Raw genomic sequence first — 19,822 nt, 5'->3', positions numbered from 1 at the left:
GCAGCACCTGGCCGCAGCCCGCGTGGCGGCAGCGCGCGGGCGCGAAGTCGCAGCGCTCCAGGTGCTCCGGCAGCTCCTGCAGCTTGACCACCCGGCTGCAGCCGCGCGCCGCGTGCGCGCACTTGATGTCCAGCTTGAGGATGAGGCGCTTGAGCGGCAGGACGTGGTTGAGCTCTTTGGCCGACAGGCGGCCGCGGCAGCGCGCCGGGCAGCTGCCCTCCTGCACCACCCAGGGCAGCACGCAGCCGGCGCAGAAGACGTGGCCGCACGGGGTGGTCAGCGGGTCCTCCAGGACCTTGTGGCAGAGCGCACACTTCAGGTCCGGGTCCACGTCGCCGTCGAAGCGGTCCAGCTCGAAGCCCATGGTGGCGGCCGGGGCCCGGGGTCGCCGCCCGGGCGGCCGGCCGCCCCCTCCCTCCCCGTGAGGCGGCCCAGACACGCCGGCTGCGCCGCCCGCCCGCTCTCCCGCTCGCTCTCCCCGGACTGAGCCTAATTGCTCCAGACTTCCTCGGAAAATGCCCGAGGAACAGGACTCCTCCGGCCGTATTTGCTGGAGCGCGAGCGCACGCACATCCTGCCTCAGCGGCCTACCGCTCCCGCCCTGCAAAAGGGGAGCGGTCAAGAGGCAGACGAGGTCGGGGTGACCCTGAGGCTCCCGGAGCAGGACTGGCCTGCCCGGAACGCCAGCCTGACCCCTCTCGGGGAGCCTGCTCTCTTCCGCTTGGAGTTTTCGCTCTAGGGGATGAACGGCCCGCCCAGAACATCTCACCGACTTGGCCCCCAAGACTTGGTCTTTGCTCTAGACGAGTTTTCCTGGAGCCCCTTCCGGAACAGATCAAGATTTTTAGCTCTCTTCGCCTTCTCCTTGTTTTAGGGGCTGATTGCCGAGAGCGCAAAATCTCGTGGGGTTCTCTATCTCTGCAATTACGGTCTTTAATTATTTATTTCATTCCAGGGAAAGTTACAGAGCCCGCCGCTCCGCTGAAACTTCAGTTCCGACATGAAGTTGTGTGAACCCGGGGGGTTTAGCAGGTAGTGCTTTCCAGGACGAGGTGGGGGTGCAAGTCTGCGCGGTCCAGTTTGCAGTCACCAGCTGTCCCCGTGGGAGAGGCCGGCGTGCTTAGCTCTGTCAGTCCACTTCACCGACCACCTCCTAAGAGTCTGCGATGCAGCGCCGCAGGCACTTCTCGGTTGGCCCCTTTCACAATCATCAGTACAGTGTTGTGAAAGCGTATTAGCTTCATTTGCAAAGAATTTCCCCCCTGATTACAAAAGTAACGCTGGCCTAACCATGGGAACTGCAGAAATGTGGGATGTGAAGTCTGAGTAACACCCCTCACTCCCAGGATCATTCCTGCACTCCTTCTTGTTCGTTCTCTCTTTTTTTTTCCCCCCCTGTGTGTATTTTGTTATATCTCCATCTTCCCATTGGGGAAACTCAAGCTGGGAGAAAGCAACAAATTGCCCTGTAGAGTGCTGTAGACCAGTGGTTCTCACGTTTTAATGTGGTCGCAGATTGTGACCTGGGCCTGAATATGATCAGCTAGACTCCAAGTTAAGGATCTGGGGCTGGGGTGATCCATACCAGTCCTCAGATTTCTACTTGATTGGAAAACTCTGGCCATCCTTAGAGCTGAACTTTTTCTTCTGCTCAGGGGTGCCTCTTCAGGCAGCACAGTGAGGCGGACTGTGTAGTTGTCAGCCACACTTGTGAGTGTTGAAATACTTCTGGGATCCAACCTAAGTGGAAAGTTCATAGCATCATCTACGCATTTGGTTAAAAAAAAGTTTTTTTTTTAAACCTCCCAAGGCTGCAGACATTCCTAAGAAACACACAGTCAGCTTTGGTGAGAGGGAAATCAAGTTATGGAATTCTCATGTGGAATCTGCTGCCAGATTCTCAACAGTGAAGCCGGAAAGCTACAGCTCAGTGTTTAGTGTTGCTGTCTGGAGGAGCTTGGAACAAGTGGGATGACAGCATCTATTTTGTCTAATTGCTTTTACTTCTCCCTTTTACAAGGCTGCGAAAGACCCATGACTTCCCTTATTGAACTGCTTCAGTGGAGTGAAAGAATTGCCTTGATGTTCCTAAGGGTTACTTATTTTGTACTGACCTTTGGAAAGTTGTCACTCACTGGATTTTGTTCAGTGCATGGTTGAGATCACTAGACAGTGTTCTTTCATCAGTGTTGGTGGCATTTGTTATGTATGATAGAGACTTTTTAATTGCTTTAATCAATTAGCGCATTTCTTTGATCCGATCCCATGTGGGGCGGAATATTATTGACCTTTGTTCAGATAAGCTGGTGCCAGGGAATCCTCCATCAGAGTATTTATGAAGCTACTCAGACACAGTCTTTCAGATGAAGGGTAAGAAACAGATTCTTTCAACAAAGGTGTGTGGGCTTGTCAGTTTCACAGACTGGGCTAGTGTCAACAAGGTGATAATCTTCAAACCAAACTGGTTTTGAGAAACAGGGAAAGCTCTGTTACACACTGTAAATGGCAAATTCATATTTACTGGGATGCGCTTCCCTTCCAGGCGGCCCCATCTCCCCTCATGGGCCCTCGAGGGCAGGACTGAGGTTGGTAAAAGGCTGCAGCACGGTCCGCAGAGAAGCCATTGCCTGTTGTCAGTTGGACTTTTTAATGAGCCACCCCTCATTAGTCAATATTTGCATTAAAATTCTTGGACGTCCACAAAAACTTCTACAATGTCAGAGCTGAAGGGGACCAAGCATATTGTTCCATCACTAAATTTAACAGAGGAGGGCAACTAAGAACCAAAACTATTTAAAAGAAGAGAAAGACGTCAATGAAGAGTTTCTCAAGTTTCGCACTAGTGACTTTTCATTTGTTGTGGGCATGTTGAGCTTTTTTATGCACACTAGCTGTACAAGCATCTCTCCGACCTCCCTAGCTGTAACACCCAGACACTACCAGTGTGTGCTGTAGGCAAAATTGCCCCAGGATGAGAAGCAGTTTTTTTAGGGCAACCTCTGGTTCATTGCTGAAGCCAGACTCTGCTAGTAGCGCACATCTTTTGCTGGCTACAGAATCACCTATGGAAGGAAGCCGGAAGGTAAATGCTAGGTGTGGCAGGCCTGGGAAGAAGAGCTGATTCTTTCTTCCATGTTGGGGGCATCTGAGTGTTTATGTATGGATAAACTCCTTGTGGACAGCTGGATTGGTCACTTAGCAGATGATTTTGTTTATCATTCACCATTTTTCACTACCACCCCTCTGCCATTACCCTGTTTAAATGATCAGATTCTGTACCATCTTTATGGGATGGGGATTGGGGGTTGAACGCTGGCCTTGCATATGCTAGGCAAGCACTCCACTACTGAGCTGCATTCCTACCCTTTAAAAATTTTAATATAGGGTCTCACTAAGTTGCCCAGGCTATCTTCAAACTCATGATCTTCCTGCTTCATCCTCCTAGTAGCCGGACTTACTACAGGTGGAGATTTTGAAGACTTGGGTAAACCCAAGTTGGCTGTTACAGCGGTGGTACTGGACAGAATGGGATGACTTGGGGAGGTGTTTCTTACATATTTGTGCAAACATCTCACTCTCCAGATGGGATTAACTTTCCGAGCCCTGCCCACATACCCTTGTGTAATGCTGGTCACACTTAAAAGGTCTTAATTTATCTAATAGTTATTTAGTAGCTACTGTATGCTAGGCAGGGGTTGTTTTTTATCCTGGGGCTACAGAGGTAACTAAGATGGAAAATATCCCTCCCTACTTAAGCCCTTATTCTGCAGTAAGGAGAGGCAAATGTCACTAATCATATAATAAGTGGGGTGATTATTAAATAAGTTCAGTAAAGCAGTGCTACTCTGAGTGTCCAAGGGTCAGAAGCATGGACATAAGAGGGGAGCTTGTTGGAAATGCAGGTTCTCAGGCCCACCTTAGCCCTGCTGAATCAGAATCTGTATTTTTAGCAAGATCCTTAGATGATCTGATGTTCTTAAAGTTTGAGAAGGGCTGCTCGAAAGATCAGAAAGCACGCTGATGTGCTCGAGAGAAATCTAAGGCCCTTTCCAGTAGGAGGGAAACGTGTGGCTGCTGGAAGAGGGAGAGTGTGTCAGCAATAGAGAACATTCCAGGCAACACAGCAGGAAATGCTGAGGTCCAGAGGGAGCCAAGTGCTGGCTTTGTGAGGGAGAGCATGCCTAGGACTTGCAGTAGAACGAACTACAGGAGAGCAGTCACAGGGGGATAGATGGCAGGGGATAGACACACACAGCCTGTGAGGCAGGCCCAGGGAGGGGTATGAACTGACTGTCAGAGCTGGGTGGCACTGCAGAGTTTTATAGATGGATCAACATCTAGTTTCTATGTTCTATGCTACACTCAGTCATAGAACAGGGAACCATGTCCTTCTTCCATCCGCCATGTTTAACACTTAATAGACACTGAATAAACGTCAAATAGATAACTTCTCTCTCTTCATGCTCCTTGTAAGTGCCTACTTCTAGGATCCAAAGGACAGGTTTGGTGCTATTCTCATAAGATAAACTGAGTGTATTAAGTAGGCCTCTGTGGCCTACTTAGTATATATATCTGTATATCTATATATCTATATCTATATCTATATATCACCACTTAGAACACTGTTAATATAATGAAATCTATTCTGAACTACCAACTCCTACATGAGCAACTGGATCACTATCTGGTTATGAGGTGGCAGATTTTGTACAGAAAATTGTATATGTGTATGCAAACACACATGTACACATTGATATCTGTACATCTGTAAGCATTCAAATACATATCTATATATCTAGATATATAGATATCTAGGTATATAGATATATATACAAATACATATATATACAGATATATATACAAATACATATCTATATATCTAGATATCTAGATATATAGACTTACATGCAGGAGAAAAGGGTTAAATTTAGTTCAGTGTAATAGAATATCCACATAACCATAGAATATGTAAACTAAAGATATATTTCTATCTCTAGTAAAAAAATATTCCTACTTAGCAGCTGCTGCTGTCTCAGCTTCCAAGTTTCAGGAACTCAGAACGCTTTTATTCTTCCTGTTCTACCATCTTGGACTTGGCCTCTATTCTTCCACAGACCAGGCGTAACAGTTAGAGAGCCAGTCATTCCAGGTAGAAAACTGAAGAAGAAAAGGTCAAGAATAATTTTTCTGCTTGTATCCTTCTTGAAGGAACTTTCCCGGAAACCTCAGCCCATGAGTTTCTCTTACGTCTCAACTGTAAATCCTAAATGCAAGGAATAGAATTTTGTGAGGGCTTTTACGAGAGCATGTCACTCCATTAATATTAGAGTATTCTGCTAGGACACCCACTAGGATGGCTGAAGTCAAAAAGACAGACCAAAACTTGTGTTGGCAAGCATGTGGAGAGACTGGATCCTCAAGTATCGCTCCTGGAATTACCGAGTGGGACGGCCACTTTGGAGATACTTTAATTTGGTAGCTCCTCAGAAGTTAAACACTGGGTGACCCTATGGCCTGGCAAGCGCACTGTTAGATACCCAAGAACACTGAAAATATATGCATACTCAAAAACTTGGTCACAAATTTTCATTAGCAGCATTATTCTTAAAGGCCAAAAAGCTGAAGCAGTCCAAATATCCATCAACTGACAAAAGTATAAATAAAATGTAGTATATACGTATAAGAGAATATCATTTGTCATAAGGAGAAATAAAATACCAATACATACTACAACGTGGATTTGCATTGAAAATTTTATTATTCAGAGTGAAAGAAACCAAACAAAAAAAACCCCACATCTTGTATGATTTCAATTATATTGAATATACAGAGACAGAAACTAGATTAGTGCTTGCCAGAAGCTGAGAGAGAGGTAAGTGGGGAGTGAATGCTGATCGGTAAGGGTTGCTTTTGGATATGATTAAAATGTTTTAAAATTATTTGTGCTGATGGTCACATAATTATATAAATATACTAAAAACCACTGAATTATACTCTATAAAAGGGTAGTTTGTATGGATAGCTTGTGAATTATATCTCAGTGAAGCTATTACAAAACTATCCATAGTGTTCATTTAATAAGAAAGAAGAAAATGATAGGCACACAGCATTCTGCATGTCTTTAAAGATACAAATGCTATTTTTAAGAAAAGTTATGTCTGTTAAATTTGGGTTATTTTCTTGTTCATGTCAAAGGCAATATTTATAAAGATTATGAAATGGAATCGCATTAGGACACTTTTTGCCTACAGTTTTCTGAAACTGATTTTAAAGTGAGGCATGCATTTCTGAAGAAAAGGAAAGAAGTGGGGGAGGAAGGGACAGAGAGAATATTCAACATCACTGAAATGTTCAGACCATAAAAAAGGCTCAGGCATGGCTTGGTGCATGTGAGTACATTAAGAATCTGGTTTGCTTTCCCTTTAGCTTTCTTTTGAGGCAGGCTCTCCCCACGTGGTTACACAGGGAGTCTCTGCAGTCCATGTCTACATCTCACTAGCTTATCAACCTCAGCACAAGAGCATCATTTTTCTAATAGTTCCAGTAAATGGCCAAGGCATGACTCCTGGCCTGCTTCAGCTCATCTGCACATTCCTTAACCACAGAACTGGGACAAGCTCACCTAGACCACAAGGAATGAGGGTACAGAAGAGCTCAGTTCCCCAAAGAGATGCTGGAAAGGCAAAAATATCTATGTTCAACTTTATTATAGGAGTGATCACTAATCTTGAATGAGGGAAAGGATTACCTGTAAGGTATAGCTATATCTGTATCATCTATACCATATATATCTCCACAATTTTGGAATGAATTTTAAAAACATGTCAACCTCTACCTGTAGTTATAACTTGACCTAAAGCAATCATCTGAGTGGGGAAAAAAATACATGTAGTAGGACAATGTAATGCTCTTTTAAATAAGTACATTCAAGACTACTTTATACAACCAGAGACCCTCTTTCTTTATGTAAATCACAAGGTACACTTCCTGTAGTCAAAGTTAAACTTTTAGGGTTCGAAAGTATATCAGGTATCAGTTATGTTGGTCAGTGCTGCGTTTCAGGGGCCTGGGATGGTGTCTGGCTTATAGAGAACACTTAATAGACATGCTGCTTGGGTGTGCAGTTACCAAAATGTTTACCTCTCCAAACACACTTTTCAGGTTTCTAAAACCTCAGAGGCACTCAAATATTCCTAAGATGGAAAAGACCAAGGCATGAGATTTAAACAGTAAGACCTATTATTGTTTTTTTGTTTTTTTGGTTTTTCTCCGGTACCGGGAACCGAACTCATGACCTTGCGCTTGCCAGGCAGGCGCTTTGCCACTGAGCTAAATCCCCAGCCCCTAAACAGTAAGACCTATTATTACACGGATTCCCCCACCAACGATAATTTACAGATGTATGGGAAAGTATAAAATCATAACACAAAACATACATGAAAGACAAACTCCCAGGATGATTTCATTAATAATTGGGATGTTTTTAACTTGGGATATCGATTTTTCCAATAACATGTGACCCGTAGAATAAACAGGCTCTTTTATTAAAGTCCTCACAGCTCAAGCCTGTGATCTAGGAACTTATTAATTTTAATTTTTCTTCTGGCACCTTCTTCTCAACTACCATTTACTCAGTCTGTAAAATTATGGTAATGATAATCTATGCTCAATTAACATACTGTAATAATTGCTAATTAACTAATTTTTATATGTAGAAACCTGTGAAGACATCACATAGGTGCTAAATATTATTATTTCAGGCTTGTGAGGAAGATACAACTTTTTGTTCTTGGTTTTTTTTTCAGAACAGTACTGGGGATCAGATCTGGGGACAGTCCTACCACTGAGCTACACTCCCAACCCTTTTATTCCTCTCTGGACCAAAAAAGAGTTTTATTTTTCTATCTTGCATACAGAAGACAAAAATGCTGTAAGTCTTCTGATTGCATAAAGCAACCCTAGAAATGTTTCTCAGTTTAGAAGTAGCAATGTCAATTACAACTTTGTCAACAGAGCACAGAAACTTCAAGATCATCAGTGATAGATTTCTTTCTGGAGGTTATCTGATTTTTTATTCTGAGACAAGATCTCAATAAATTGCCCAGCCTTGGCTCAAACTTGTGGTCTTCCTCTCTCTGCCTGTGGACCAGCTGGGATTATAGGCATACACCAATGCACCAGGCACTATTTTCCATTTTTTAGGGACACTAATGCTCCTGTCTCCATGGAAAAAGAAGATTATAAACCAATCCCTGTATCATCCCAGGGCTGATTGATTTAATAAGCAAAATCCTGCCATATGATGACACTTTCTCTTGACACTGAGAACCTAGAGTAGCCAGAATTGTGGTCAGTGGTTTCATCAGTGGTATCAAAATACAAAGTATTCCAAAAGTCTGAGTATTCATGATTTAGAGGTGCAACTCTCAAAAATTGGGAGAGCCTCCCACCCATAATATAAAACACATAATTACCTTCATTTAAGTGACATTTGATTGGATTGTATTAAAAAAGTCTCACTTTTTGTTTTATTTTTTATCCTTTCTTTTTATCATTTTTATCATGAAAGAATAACTCCTATTCTTCTGAGAGGGTTTTGAGCAGAAGAATTTAGAGATCTCAGCCAACCAAGGGAACTGGGACATCTCTGTTCTTTTAAAACCTTGTCCTGAAACTGTGGCTCTATTCCTCAGAACAAGCAGGTACTTGGCAATAAAAAAAGATGAAACAAAACATTCACCAAAATCATACTACAATGGTATGGTGTTTCTAGGATAATCGCTTGTTATAGTTTAACAAACAAGAGTCACTTTAACCTTTTACTCTACTTTTTTTGCAGTACAAGAACAAACATGAAATGTTTCACAAAGCTGTCTATGAACTTCTTTCTATGGGGCAAAAGGAACTGTGGAAGAAACTTCAGCCTTGGTAGTATCGTTTGATACAGGTAAAATGGAAAATGTGTACAAATGCTGGCATCCTCTCTGTGATGCTGGCAAGTAGCACACCCCATCTTGACTGAATATAAAGAGCCTTAGAAGTGGGATCCAGAAAGATGAAAGGATTCGGAGGACAATGAGTCAGTTTGTCATTGGTGGGAATCTTTGTAGTAACTTATAATTTATCCGCTGGTTGTGTAACTTTAAAGATGAAGATAAAACAGGAACCAGAGAACTCACCCTGGTTCTTTCTATTCCAGAACTGTGAAGTTTCTGATAGTTGTTTAAACCATAAGAGGTAAGAGAATGTGTGTTGATGACTTTTGTAATGTATGCTTTTTATTTTTAATTCTTTCCCCAGAAGAGCAGTCACTGACTAACTATCAGATGTGTGAGTGGAGTGGAGGAGGAGGTGAGTGCGGTGGGTGATGTTCTAAAAATGGCACTTAACTCCTAGCCTAGCAAAAACTTACCAGGGCTTTTTAAAATAGTCAAGATAAACTCCATGATTTATACTTTAATTGGGAATGGTGCCTTTTCTTCTTTGTGTAGAAATAATCCCAGGGACAAACTTCTGAAACTACTTTACACATTCGAAAAAAAATTGGGAGAGTTGAACAAAAATATATTCATTTTACAGCTAAACCAACCCTGAGTCATTCACTAACACCAGTATACTCCTTAGAAAGAACTTCAGGAAAGAACCAAGGCATATGATTGTGCTCTGCATCAGGGGTTGGCAGAATTTTTCTGTAAAGAGCCAGATAGAAAATATTTCAACTCTCTGGGCCATGTGGCCTCTGTCACAGGGACTCAACTCTATGTAGCACAAAAGTAGCCAGAGACAATATGTAAATGAGTGGGTGTGGCTGTGCTCCAATAAAATTATTTTCAAAAGGGCTAGATTTGGCTCACAGGTTTTGATTTGCCAAAACCTGCTGTATAAGAACACACTGCTTTTTTGTTTCGCAAGACAAAATCAGCTGAATTTGAGACTAATAAGGGGTCATAATGAGATAGGGTGATATGGACTCTGGGGTAAGTAGGTGCTGGAAAAGTGATTGTTCCAAGGAGACTGAGGGAAATTATGGGCGTAAGAGTAAGCAAAATCTTCATTCAAATCCTACTTCTATCACTTATTGGCTGAACAACCTTGCAACCCATCCGTTTCACCTCTGTTTCCTCATCTGTAACAGGGAGAAGTAAGGAGTACCTGCTTCATAAAGTGGATACAGATTAAATGTTGTGACTCTTAAATTAGGAAAAGTGTAAAGTGTTTGGCACACTATATAGTATTATGACAGGTCATCCGCAAACCCAGTCCAGCTTCTCCCTGGAGCCCTGGGGTTCCAGGGTACTATACATGTATGTACAGGCTCTTGCTATATAGAAGGACAGAGGAAGTGATACCAAACCCCCCCCCCAAAAAAAAAACCAAAAGAAAAATCAAAACCAAACAAACAAAATAACAGTTTACTAATAAATTTCACCAGAAAGAAATTAGAGGACAAGAGGTAAAAAGAGGCCATATCAGAACTACTTGTGAGTCATCTCTCTCAGAGTTCTTTATTATTCTGTGAATTAGCCAATTAGTCACTATAACAATGTTGACAGCACATAAAGTAAGTGAAGATACAAAGCACATGATGCCTTCTCTCCTTAGGACAAAATGGTGCCAATGGTCTTCCAGGCAATTCTTTAAAAGTGAATTACAGGACAGCCTTGTCTTCTAAGGCCAAATATGTTCACCTTGCTAAATACAAAATCGAAGGACCTTTGCAGAAACCCTGTAAGTGAGGTTACCTGTTAAGATGCCTTTAGTATTGGAAGCTTTTTAAACTAATGAGGGAAACATTTGTTCAGTCTTTGTTGACAGGGCCCAGTGGCAGTAACCAGAGAGCTGTTGCTTGAGAAAATTAGAGGTTCACATCTTATTTACATTTGCATTCCAAGATGGGTCGTGTCTCTGGCATCCAGTATGTGCTCAATAAACACCGTTGGCACTATTGACTGAAAGAAGAGGAGAGGCTACAGCTTTTTCCGGCCCCCAAGAACACTGACACACAGCGCTGGCGCATTCTGTTCTACAAGGCCCTTTCGCATACTGCGAGGTGTCTTGGAGACGGCAGGCGATGGTATCATATTATATGCTTGGCATAATTATACCGTAGGCTTTTGTCTCCCCTGGTGCCAGTCAGTCTCAAAACACATGCCACTTCCTCAGTCTGCACTGGGGCTGCCTATTCATTACACTTGGGACCCGTAAACTCTGTATCCATGTGCTCACGTCCCTGAAGCCCTCAGTTCTGCACTCGGGAGAGCCAGGGGGCATTTTCCTGAGACAATGATGAACAGTGGGCGTTTGAGTCCAGAAGGAAGAAGACGAAGAGAAGAGAGCAGCTGGGTCTGAATCAGATCCCGGGTTTGGACGATAGGAATTAGTGTTTAACAAATTACTAGTAATAAAGCTGCATTTTCTAAATTCCTGTAAAGGCATTTTGATGTAAAAGTTTCTGTTCATTCTCACTTCCAAATTCCCCTCCCCTTCACTTTAAGATGGCTTAAAATGGAAAACTGGTCCAAAGCCATCCCTGCTTGAAACTGTTTAACAGTTTCCTGTTTCTCTTCAGAGAAGAACTGTAGTCTTGCGTTTCTCCTGGAAGGCTGGATGTGATCTCACTCTGCCTGTCTTGCCAGCCTCATTTCCTGCTCCTTTGCTCCTAGCTCCACGCTCCAGTGATTGAAGACACTGTCAGTTGTCTCCCAGTGCCAATTCTGCCTTATGTGTTTTTTGAAGGAACTGAGTTTCCCCAGTGCCCATGATGATAGCCAAGGCCACATAGGACTCTTCCAAGGTGCGGTGTACAACTCCATGCTGTCCTTTAAAAGGAAACAAGTATACCATCCCCTTCCATTCTTCCCTCCTACACAGGCTACCATGCAGGCCAGGCACATTTGACTAGCAACTCTAAACCATAGCCTGCGGGTCACACCCAGATCCCCTCCAGTGTTAGTAAGTAAAGTTTTGTTGGAACACCACATCCATTTGCCTAGGCATTGTCCATTGTTACTTTCACACAATCACCTTAGAGCTAAGCTGCAACAGAGACCTTGTGACCACAAAGCTAAATACTTCCAATCTGATTCTTTTGAGGAAAAGTTTGCTAACTCTTAGTGTAACAATACAGAACAAGATAAAAGGACTCAAAGTTCACGGCACCACGGAGCTGCCATATAGGCCAAATTGGCCCAGCTAGTGGCTGCACATAGTCTACCATGGAGACCACTATTTGACAAGACAGAGGGAATTAAGGTCAGAGGAACAGAGGTATAAGAAAGGGTAATAGGGAGGTGGATATTATCAAAATGTTATATGCATGTATGAGAACACCACACTGAAAACCAATATTTTATAAAATTAATAGGCCTTAATAACACATATTTTTAAAAGGCTATGATGACAAAATAAAAAGACACAAAAGTTAAAAAAGAAAGCGAGCCTGTCTTGTTTAGGCCTCTGTTCTAGGCTTCTGTGGCAGCACCTTGGCATGGTTAGAGTTTGGACCCAATCGTTCTTTGTTTCAAGGGCTGCGCTATGCACTGAAGGATGTTAAGCAGCTCCCCTGGCATCTACCCAACAGCACTCATCCCTAATTATGACAACTAAAACTGTCTCCAGACATTGCCAAGTGTTCCCTGGGGAGCAAAATCACCTCTAGCTGAGAACCTGTGTGTTGGGGCAATTTAACCATCCCTGCGAGGCCTCTCTCATGCCTCACACCAGCCAGAACCACTGCTGGGTACTCTCATTTGCTGACCCTTTTGGGGGGGCTGTTTTTATTCTCTCCTCACTTAGCTATCATGTGTCACCTTCAATATCACCTCCTCAGGACACCTCCCTTTTCCTCCCACTAAACAGATGCTCTGATAGCTGCCTATAAATTTCATGTGCAACAATATTCTGATTATTAAAGTATTGTTCACTATGCATAAACACACACAAAAGGCACCTAGCAAATGGTGACTGGCTTACTAATGACTGGCTTACGAATGTGACATTACCTTCTAGGGAAGGAAAGGAAGAGACCGGTGATTGTAGAGAAAACAAACATGGGTCTCACTGCTGTTCAGACAGTGGGGACTGGGATTCATGCTGCTGACTAGAGAGAGAGAGAAACAACAGAGAGAGATGGATTTCCTTAGTTCCCAGACTTCCCGTAAACCAAGGGACCCGTCTTCCACTCCTAGCAGCCAAAACATCTGCTAAAGTTAGAGCATTTCTATACTTTAGAACATATGGATTTGTACTTTGGCTTCAAAATCATTCACTTTTTAACCCTGTACTTTTCAGGCTAAGTTGTATGTGATATGATTTATTAACCCTGTACTACCCTTTTTAAGTAAAGTTAAAAATAATTTATGTGACTACATCTTAAATTCAGGCACCGATAAATATGTGCCCCCCGCCCCCATATTCTCCAGCTCCTCGAATCATCTCGGGTGAAAGGCTAAACATTCAGAGTAGGCTGTGCCTCCTTAGCACAAGGTCATAAGATGGGTGTGGTCTACTTAATTCCCTCATATTACTCTTTTTCTTTCAATTAGACTTTGTCTTCTATTTCAACCCATTTGTCCAGATTGCTGAGCCTGTAAAACCAAAATTTTTTTTTCTCAAAGTCCTTAGAATTCTTTAAGTAAGCCCAAACACTATTGGTTAAAAAGGGGCCCTTATCATCCTTGCTGAAGAGGATATACCCTTGGTGTGTTTGGGTCAGTACATACATATGTGGGATAACTAAGCAACACCTGTATCTTAGTTACTTTTCCTATTGCTGACACTCAAAGTTGAAGGAGGAAAGGTTTATTTAGTTCACAGGTTGTAGTTCATAGTCGGCTGGTTCCGACTAGGCAGGGTGGATGGCAGACAGGCATCACAGAAGAGAAAGAGTTTATGGTCGGAAGAAGACAGCAAAGCAATAAGGGATGACTGCAGTTCTTATATCCCTCATATCTTATCAGACTACTTAGGGTGGGTAGCACTCACACCCTTAATCCTAGTGCCCTTGATCCTAGTAGCATTGCACCAAGAATCAATTCCAGCATCACACACTCTAGATCCAGCCATCTCCCTGAAAAAAAGCCCCACCTATGACTGTATGAGGATTTGTGGGGACATTTAGACACAAGCCATACAACCTATAAAGTGATAAAAAGCTTTAGAATCTGCAGTTTCTTCTCCTTTCTCTCTCGCTTCTGTCCTCTACTGCTCCTTCTCTTTCACAACAGGAGCAATACCAAACAGAGCTGAGTTATTTTTCTTGGGAAATGGGCATAAAAATCTTTCACCCTAAAACTTACTGACCTAGTGACCATTCTTAAACTATTATATTTTAAAAGTATGGAAATTCACATTTGATGTGCCAAATCCTAAATGTGTAAATGTAAAGAACTACATCTTTACTGCAGTCTGTGCCTGCTGTATGTTCTCAGACAACTGGAAAAAACCCTTGCCATCTGCTCTTTGTGCTTTCATGGGGAAAGGGAAAGTGTACAGAAAACGAACCGTGGCATCCTGTCACAGCTCCGGCAATGGTTCTGGTGGTCTTGGCTTTATGCTTTTATATGACAGGCTCAGAACAGAGCCTGCAAGAGCTAGTGCATAAGTCTAGTTACTCTGTGTGCTTTGAGAAGGCTACAGTCTGGGTCTGGGTTTGATTTACTGTTTCTGAATGGAGCACAAAGAGGACAGCTAAGAATCATTACAGGATTGTGGCTGCCAGGCCATTATGCCCATGCACAAATGGTAGTTAGGCTTTGTTTTAAAATGACAAATATTTCACCTAGCTCAATATTCTTTCTTGCCAAGCATAGAAATAGCCACACACACACACACACACACACACACACACACACCTAGGAGAAAAACTAAAACTAAGCATGTGAAAGACTTGTACAATAAAAATAATAAAACAAATTGAAGAAGTCACTACAAGGTGGAAAGGCCTCCTGTATTCATGGACTTGGAGGATCAATATTGTTAAAATGGCCATAACATTCCAGGGGATCTATAGACTCCATGGAACCCCTGCAGAACTAGAAAAAAAGTCCTAAAATTTATATGAAAACATAAAAAGTACTGTACTCACATTCAAAGTTTCCTACTTTAGCATCCAGGCCTCTAAACCCGACAGAATTCTTAGTCATTTTTCTTGAGGTAGTAAAAAGCAAGCAAGGTAGCTCTGAGATATCAGAATACCATGTCACCTCTTGCTGTTTTAAATCCTGAGCCTTGCCTCCTCTGTAAGTAGCCACTCATTTCTTATATCTACCCACTTATATTCTTGCTTTTTTTTTTTTTTTGGTGCCAGGAATTGAACTCATGACCTCAGGCTTGCCAGGCAAGTGCTCGTTCTTGCTTTTTTGAAGGCAGAAATTTGATCTTTTTACTTTGGTTTCTTAATTTTTGGGTCACTCTGTGTGGTGGATTAACTGATGGTCAACTTGTAACACCCAGCTGAACTAAGTCAGCGTGGTTCTGGGTGTGTTAGCTCCACCTGAGGACTGCTGCCAACAGCATAAATGGAGAACTAGAAGGGAAGATGGTGTGCTGTTGGTTCTCCTTGTCATACTGGTTTTCCTGATATGAACTCAGCTGTTCTCATTATGAGAGGAGTTCAGCTCCTAGCTGTCACTGAGGATGGCTATGGTTCTCTTCAGGGAAGCTTTGGTCCTATTCTTGAGCATTGCTTAAGATCCCTCAGCCTGCTGGTGTAGATCCTTTTTCTCACTGGCACAAACTTTCTAGCTTCTGCCAGTGACCACCTGGCCTTCCCAGTGCAGATCTTGGTACAGACTTGCCTGAGACATTGTATTTGGATCTAGGCTTCCAGTTGGACTTGTGGAGGACATTGTCATGGACTCTGCATCTTCAGCTGGACTCGTGCAGGACATTGTCATGGAATCCAAGACCTCAGCTGGATTCTTTGTGTCTCTAGTGTGTGGACAGATTTCTGACACTCTTCTGCATTTGACTTTTTGGGTGAATATTATAAAATAATCCTATAAATTATGTGTCCTGTCTTAAAACTATGCCCTTACAAACCCTGACTTCAACATTCTGTAACACCGTTAGCCCCATTGGCACTTAGGCATATCTGGAGTATGGCACATAATGGTCTCCCACTGAAAGTAAGGCAACTTTTATGCTGACTGTCTGGTGGGACAAATGAATATTTCAGATGCTTAAGAATAGCCAGTGTATTTTAGAGACAGGTGTGATCTCCATACATGACTGTTGCTTTCCTAGCCTGGCACTGATATTCAGTTCCTTTGGAAGTGACTGTGATTTTCTCTTTGCGGTATTATATGCTCCATAATTGCAGACCAAGTCATGGCTCACATCTCCTGAATCCAGACATGAGTATGGGATCCAGGACTGGCCAATCAGCATGTTCTGGGCACAGGATTTATGTAAGATTAGAGACACAACCCCAGAACTGTTAAAAAGGAGAAGTTCTCTTTAATGCTGGGTTTGTTAATAGAAGAATGTAAGCCTGGCCCAGTTGAGCATCAAGTAGAGAGAGTTGACCTGGAATGAAGCCAACACAGGAAAACAGTCGAGTTATGGTGAATGACTAATTCCTGGTGACATACAAGGTCTTCTGCATCCACCTGTGCCTGAAGGCATATGGACTTTGGTCTTAACAGTATGTGAATCATTAAGTTCTTTTTTGGCTTAATAAAAGTTGATTGGAGTTTCTATAATGGATGAATATATAAGTTGACTAGAGTAAGGGTTATACAACCCACTGTGAGGATTTTTAACATGTTGGCCCTGGACAGCCTTAGAACTGCTAAGTCTTCCCAGACTCATTTCTTTGCTTTTCCTGTATTGCTTCATTCAGATGGCTTTAAGTATCTTTCATACTGTAATGAATCCAAAATTTATATGTGCTGCCCAGATTTTTCTGTGGTGCTGCAATCTATTTAAATTGCTTCCCAATATGTTCACCAGGTGTATTAGTCAGGGATCTTCAGAGAAACAGAACTAATAGGAGATCTTGCTTTATAAATAGGTAGGTAGAGCAGTGGAGACTTATGGAAATTGGGTTATGCAATTATGGAGATTGAGAAATCCCAAGAGGCATTACTTACAAGATGGAGAACCAGGGAGCTTCATAATATAACTTGCAGTCTGAGCCTACAGATCTATGGACCTTAGGTCCATCCTGGGACCTAGCTCTGAAAAGAGAAAATTTACCTTTGCTATCTTTTTGTTCAATCTGGGCCCTCCATGGATTGTGTGATACCTACCACATTGGTGAGACAAGTTTCCTTTATCCAGTCAGCTGATTCAAATACCAGTCTCCTCCAGAAATACCCTCAAGACACTCTGAAATAATGTTTTACCAGCTATCTGGGTACCTCTTAACGCAATCAAGTTGACACTTAAAATTAACCATCACTTCAGGGTATTCAGAAACATCTCAAATGTATTTGCATGGCCAAACTCTCTATTTCTCCCTACAGACACATTCTTTTGTGGGTTATTGCTATATCAGAAATGCCATAGCCATATATTGAATTATTCAAGCCGGAAAAGAGAGTGGTTGCTTGCTTTTCTCCCTCTCCTTCATCTCTCACCTTCACACTATCAGAATGTTCTATTGTGCTCCCTCAGGAATATATCTCCACTCTGCAGACTTCCCTCCATCTCTGCTGTGTTTACCCCAATCTGAGATTGCCGACCCTAGGAAATAGAAGTGCAACTCAAGACTGTTACAGATGCCTTCCAGCCCACTGTCTATTCTATAGCATTGGAACGTTCTTCTTCACAGGGATGAGGAATTAATTCCTTGCCCTGTGTGCTTTGACTGTTATTTTCATCTCTAATGTTATTTTTTACCAAACCGCTTACATCATATCTAGTCTCAAGAGCTACCTCTTGGTTTCCAGAATATATGCAGGCCACTTGGGTAAGCTCAAGCTCTTGATGTCATTTCCTCAGCACATTGTCCATGTCTCCAGCTCTTCAAGGGATCCTTGCCATTGGTCCTTCAGGTCCAACTTGAGTATGAGGTCATCTCTCTAAGCATAGGCCATTTTTCACTCCTTTACCCTACTTATTTCCTTTGAAACTGTTTATTTATTGGTTTACTTATTTGCTATCTGTCTTGTCACTTGACCAGACTCCTCGAGACTACATAGTGAGCACCATATAAATAGAATGGAATGGAAAAGAGATGTGGGAAGCCATATGCAGACAAGACAGTTTCTACAGACAGAATAAAGAACATGTGTTGCCCTTATGCAGGCCCTTTGTGAAATGTCTGCAGATGCTAGTGTGTGCACCAAAATATAAGTTCATCTACAGCATAAATGAATTACATTGGCTTAATTCTGTGTAGGTATTGCTTTGAAGCCAGAATTTCTTTGCATGACATTCTCCTCAGTTTTACTTCTGAGCACTAGGCTCTGGTAGTTTTCACATGCCTTTCACCCTTGCATGGAACTCCTCCCTCCTCATGGTAGAAACTGATTTTCACTAGAGCATCTACACTGAGACATTCTCATTTTGAGGTTTCCAAATATAAAGGAGGTATGTCTCCAGGAAATAGGGAATTATAGATTTCATCAGATAGTATAATAGACCATGCACTCATGTGAGGCTCCAGATTATTCTAGTGCTACTTCAGTTACCAGCATTCCTCACTGGCTTCAGTAGGTTGTATGCCTTTTTGAAGAAAGTGATAAGAAAAGGATCAACATGGAACTGATACATAATATGTGGAAAAATAAAAAACAAACAATAAAAATCTGTTTTACCCTACATGGAAAGAGAGACTACAAGAAGAAATATACAAAACATGACAGAAGTAATTTCCAAAGCATTACATATAGCACAGCATGATGGTTACTCTTGTGTTAACTTGATTGGCTTGGAAGCTGACCAGGTGATTGGTGGAGCACACTTCTGGGCATATTTGGGTGGGTCATGGAGGTGTGGCCTTGGGGTCTTTATCTGGTCCCTGGTCCCTTCCTCTCTGGCATTGTTTTCCTGCTCTGCTTCACAGGCACCATGAACTAGGCAGCTTTGCTCCACCATGCCCCTTAGAACCCTCAGAGGGTTCTGCTTTGGTACCAGATGATAATGGACTGAATCCCTGTAAAACATCATCCAAATTCAACCTCTCCTCCTTTAAATTGTAGGTGTTAGGTATTACATAGCAGCAGTGGGAAAGCTAATACCCATAGTCTCACTAAGAAAACATCTCAAATAAGCAATAAAAGGATTCAAACATGAGGCTATAAGACAATGGAGTTGAGAAGAAATGAAAAAAATTTAAAAATAGTAAAATAAATATCAGATGGAAAAATATTATAGCTCTACACTGGTGATTACCTTAAAAAATTCTTCCGTTGAAATGAAAAACAGTAGTGATATAAAAGTAAGTGTAGAAAAGATGACAGAGGTAGGAAATAGACAAAGACACAAAATATGCCCAACTTCAGTTACCAGAGAAGTGTAGCAACAAATTCAAAAGATGATGCTCACAAATAGAAGAAATAGTCTTGAAACACACCCCATTTAATGAAAAATGATGCCTTAAAATGAATAAAATGATACAATACAATGAATATTCTGGAAAAGCAAATGTTATGTAATTTTTTAAATTAAGTAATTTTTTTAAAAAACAAGAAGAATATGGTATTCTGGGAAGTAAACCCAAAATATACAAGGCATAAAGATGTTTCATGTGGAACAGAAACTCGCCCAAATTGCCTCACAGCTTCACTGCTCCAAGTGTGAGCCCTTGGAACGACATGAGCTCCAAGCTTCCCATGAGCTTGCTGGAAATATAGAATGTGAGGCCTTATTCCAG

General features: G+C 42.1%; 1 protein-coding gene across 1 annotated transcript in view; it reads right to left on the bottom strand.

The window, feature by feature from the left end:
* Window positions 1-452, bottom strand: part of Pdzrn3 (PDZ domain containing ring finger 3) — a gene marked incomplete in the record, with an annotated part of 230,324 nt that extends 229,872 nt beyond the window's left edge. Inside the window, 1 exon segment of the mRNA XM_013513763.1 lies at window positions 1-452. Coding sequence (XP_013369217.1) covers window positions 1-364 — 364 coding nt within the window.
* Between the last annotated feature and the right edge of the window lie 19,370 nt (window positions 453-19,822).

The sequence above is a fragment of the Chinchilla lanigera genome, unplaced genomic scaffold (assembly GCF_000276665.1).
Source record: "Chinchilla lanigera isolate Chin_1 unplaced genomic scaffold, ChiLan1.0 scaffold00020, whole genome shotgun sequence".
Taxonomy (NCBI): domain Eukaryota; kingdom Metazoa; phylum Chordata; class Mammalia; order Rodentia; family Chinchillidae; genus Chinchilla; species Chinchilla lanigera.
The sequence above is the reverse complement of the archived record's forward strand: the minus strand, read 5'-3'. Positions and strand labels throughout refer to the sequence as shown.